At 39.8% G+C, this 3,485-nt stretch overlaps 1 protein-coding gene across 1 annotated transcript; it reads left to right on the forward strand.

Annotated features, from left to right (window-relative positions):
- Positions 1–1,160: 1,160 nt before the first annotated feature.
- Positions 1,161–2,714, forward strand: insm2 (insulinoma-associated 2; the record flags this gene model as incomplete). The annotated part of the gene is made up of 1 exon (XM_081394031.1): positions 1,161–2,714. The coding sequence occupies one exon, from the start codon at positions 1,161–1,163 to the stop codon at positions 2,712–2,714; it is 1,554 nt and encodes a 517-aa protein (XP_081250157.1).
- Between the last annotated feature and the right edge of the window lie 771 nt (positions 2,715–3,485).

A 3,485-nucleotide genomic window follows, 5' to 3' on the forward strand; every position in this document is an offset into this window, starting at 1 on the left:
AAATAAATAAATAAATAAAAACACCTGTTCAAGCGGTCACTTTAAGACAGCAATAGATTGCTATTTATGTAGCAATGTCTATATGGACATTTATCTTAAAAGTGATTTAGAAAAAGTATGAATTTATATTTAGAGGGGATTATTTATTAGTCGAGTTAGCTTGAATTAGCTATGATATTATTAGAAACATGTTTATTCATTTGAAATATGCTTCCCTGTCCTCCGAGACAACATATTATTTTAACTTTAATTATTAAAATATAATTAAATATATTTATAATAAAAAAAAAAAATCTGGCTTAAAAAAACGTTAAGATAAAGGTAATGATAGCTAAACACGATAAACTGAATACAATTTTTATGTTTTAATTATAGCGATAAACATGAAATGTGATCATTAAAAAACTGATTCTAACTTAATTTAATATATATATATATATATATATATATATATATATATATATATATATATATATATATATATATTTAATTGATTTTAAATAAAACATTTAAATTGAACATTTTCATATAGGCCTATTATTTGTAGGAAAGTAAATTAATATATATGATATTATTTACATTATTTTATAAATTTATATGTATTTTCTTTTTCTTTTTTCCATTTTTTATTTATTTATCCAGAGATATAGTATCTCAGGATAAATGAAAATAAATACATATAAATTTATAAAATAAATTATGCTATAATGTATGTATGTATGTAATGATGTTTGTATGTATGTATGTATGTATTAATGTATGTAAAATATGCATTATGTATAGGTATAGATGGACATTTCTAATAATAATAAAAAGAAAGTTCAGTGCATGTAGATGGACCGATCTCACATTACCGAGCAGGAAACTGAAAACATGGGAAGGTTAAAGAGCCCATCGATCCCCTGAGACCTTTTGAGATGATAATCTGCTGTCCATTAGAAATGAATCTGTAACTGGATCAGCTCATTAATGCCCGTCCCGCCCCTTCGTTCGAATGCCAGCGCTGATTGGGCACGACTGCGTCATTGACAGTGACCTCACACAGAACCTGAAGGCGACCCAAAGGATAAAACGCGAGCGGGAAGCATCAAGGTGACAGTGTCCAGCCCCTCATCCTCTCTTCAAGTTTCATCTGGACTCTGGGTGAATCCGACGAGAAGATGCCACGAGGATTTTTAGTGAAAAGGAGTAAACGTGCCTCATCAGCATCTTACAAGGTGCGTGCGCAAGAAGAAAAAGAGCCGCGCAAAGAGGACCTGCCAAGCCAAACTCCAAATGCAAGTGTCCTGGACGTGCTGGAACCTATGAGAGAATCATGGGCAAGTGGTATCAGCTCTAAAAATGAGCAGACGCGTCTTCTGGAGGACTCTGGGGTTGTTGGAGAGAGCGTCGATGACGCGCAGAACTACTTCAGCCACCCGGAACAGAGCGCGTCATCTCCGCGCAACAGCACCGACTCCTACAGCCCGATCAAACCCATCAGCACGGAGTTTTTGGACAGGTGTCTGAGCTCACCAGCTATGGCAGAGTCCTTTCCCTTGGCCACCCCGGTGTCTTCAATCGAGCGTCTGCTAATGAACCACTCTGACATGAAGTTTGGCACACCGGTGCCCTCTTCGGTGCCCACCTACCCCGCGTTTCATCAATGCGTAAAACGTGCGTTCATGGACACAGAGCGCAAAAGCAAAGCACCAAAAAAGCCTAAAGTAATCAGAAAGCTCAACTTTGAAGACGAAGTCACCACCTCACCGGTCCTCGGGCTTAAAATCAAAAAAGAAATGCCCGAGTCAAAACTGGCACCGCAAAGTGGCAGAAAGAAGCCGCTCGGTGAGTTCATCTGCCAGCTTTGTAAGGAAGAATACCCTGATCCGTTTTCTCTGGCCCAGCACAAGTGCTCCAGAATCGTGCGGGTTGAATACCGCTGCCCGGAGTGCGACAAAGTTTTCAGCTGTCCTGCTAACCTCGCGTCTCATCGCAGATGGCACAAACCTCGTGGTCTGAGCACCGGAGACGCGAAGAAGCCCCCGCTGGAGGCGCGTAACCACGAGAACACCTCAGTGGAGGGGAAGGAGAACGCCAGCAAGATGAGTGGAAACAATCAGCACCAGCTGAGCCCGGACAGCTCCCAGCAGCATCACAGATCAGCACCGGACAGCAACATGATGCACAGGGTTTCCCAAGACCCTCCTCTGGATCAAAGGTACCTATCCTCCGAGAAATGCTTTGAGATGCACATCGGCCCCGCGGAAAGCTCAAGGTTGTTCGATCACTGCCCCGATGAGCCCGACAGGTCCACCACCCCTTACTTGCCCTCGCCCGGCCCAGAAGAAGTGTATGAATGCCACTACTGCAGCAAGAAGTTTCGCAGGCAAGCCTACCTGAGGAAACACCTGGCCGCGCACGAGACGATCAAAGCATCCCCGTACAGTCACATCGAGAGCGGGCAGATCACTTTCCCGTGTCACCTGTGCGGAGCGCACTTCCCCTCCGCGGAGATCAGGGACAAACACAGGCTCTGGCACGCGGTCAGAGACGACCTGCTCCTCAGACCCGATCTGACTCTGAGCGCTGGAGAACAGCAGATATTCTCATGCAAACACTGTCCCTCCACGTTCTTCAGTTCTCCAGGCTTGACCAGACACATCAACAAATCTCACCCCACAGAGAACAGACAGGTGATGCTCTTACAGATGGCCGTCAGGCCGGGGTGCTGAGCTCAGTTCTGAAACAGTTCTGATCATGTCTTAACGGTTTGTTGTTAATATTATCACTCAATAGACTACATCCAGTGTCTTTATGTGGGAATATCGAACTTTGCAAGGTTTTCTTTTTGATAACAGAGCTAGTTTATGTATTCTTTGATAATCTTGGGTAACACTGAATAACTTTTAATAAAAGTACACCAATTTATTAACAGACATTATAGGGAGTTCCTACACTTTTGATCATGACTTTTTCATGTGTATATATATATATATATATATATGAAGAGTTCAGATACAAAAGCGTCATCTGAAATTTTCTTCTAGAATGATCATTTTTATCAAGCTTGTGTATTTAAGTTCAGTAATTTCACTTAAATGACAATTAATAGGTAATCTTCATTGCCATTTAAGTGAAATTATTGAATTTAAATATACGAGCTTGATAAAAATGATCATTCTAGAAGAAAATTTCAGATGACATTTAGAGGCTTTTGCATCTGAACTCTTCATATATATATATAATTGTGAATGCATTTTAATAGAACTTTCTAGTGTATTAAATATATTAGAGCTGAGAAATATAAATATTGCTTTTATTTTGTATTTTTATTATTTAAAAATTTCAAATATTTTATTCATTTCTGTGCCTTTTCCAAACCTCACATATCGATTATCTGAAATTTCCAAGTTTTCCACAACTGTGGGAACTCTGTATAATTCTTTTCACATTAGTTCTCACATTCAAATGTGAATATTATGTATTCACATGTATATTATGTT

The sequence above is a fragment of the Scardinius erythrophthalmus genome (genome assembly GCF_964197995.2).
Source record: "Scardinius erythrophthalmus genome assembly, chromosome: 19".
NCBI lineage: Eukaryota > Metazoa > Chordata > Actinopteri > Cypriniformes > Leuciscidae > Scardinius > Scardinius erythrophthalmus.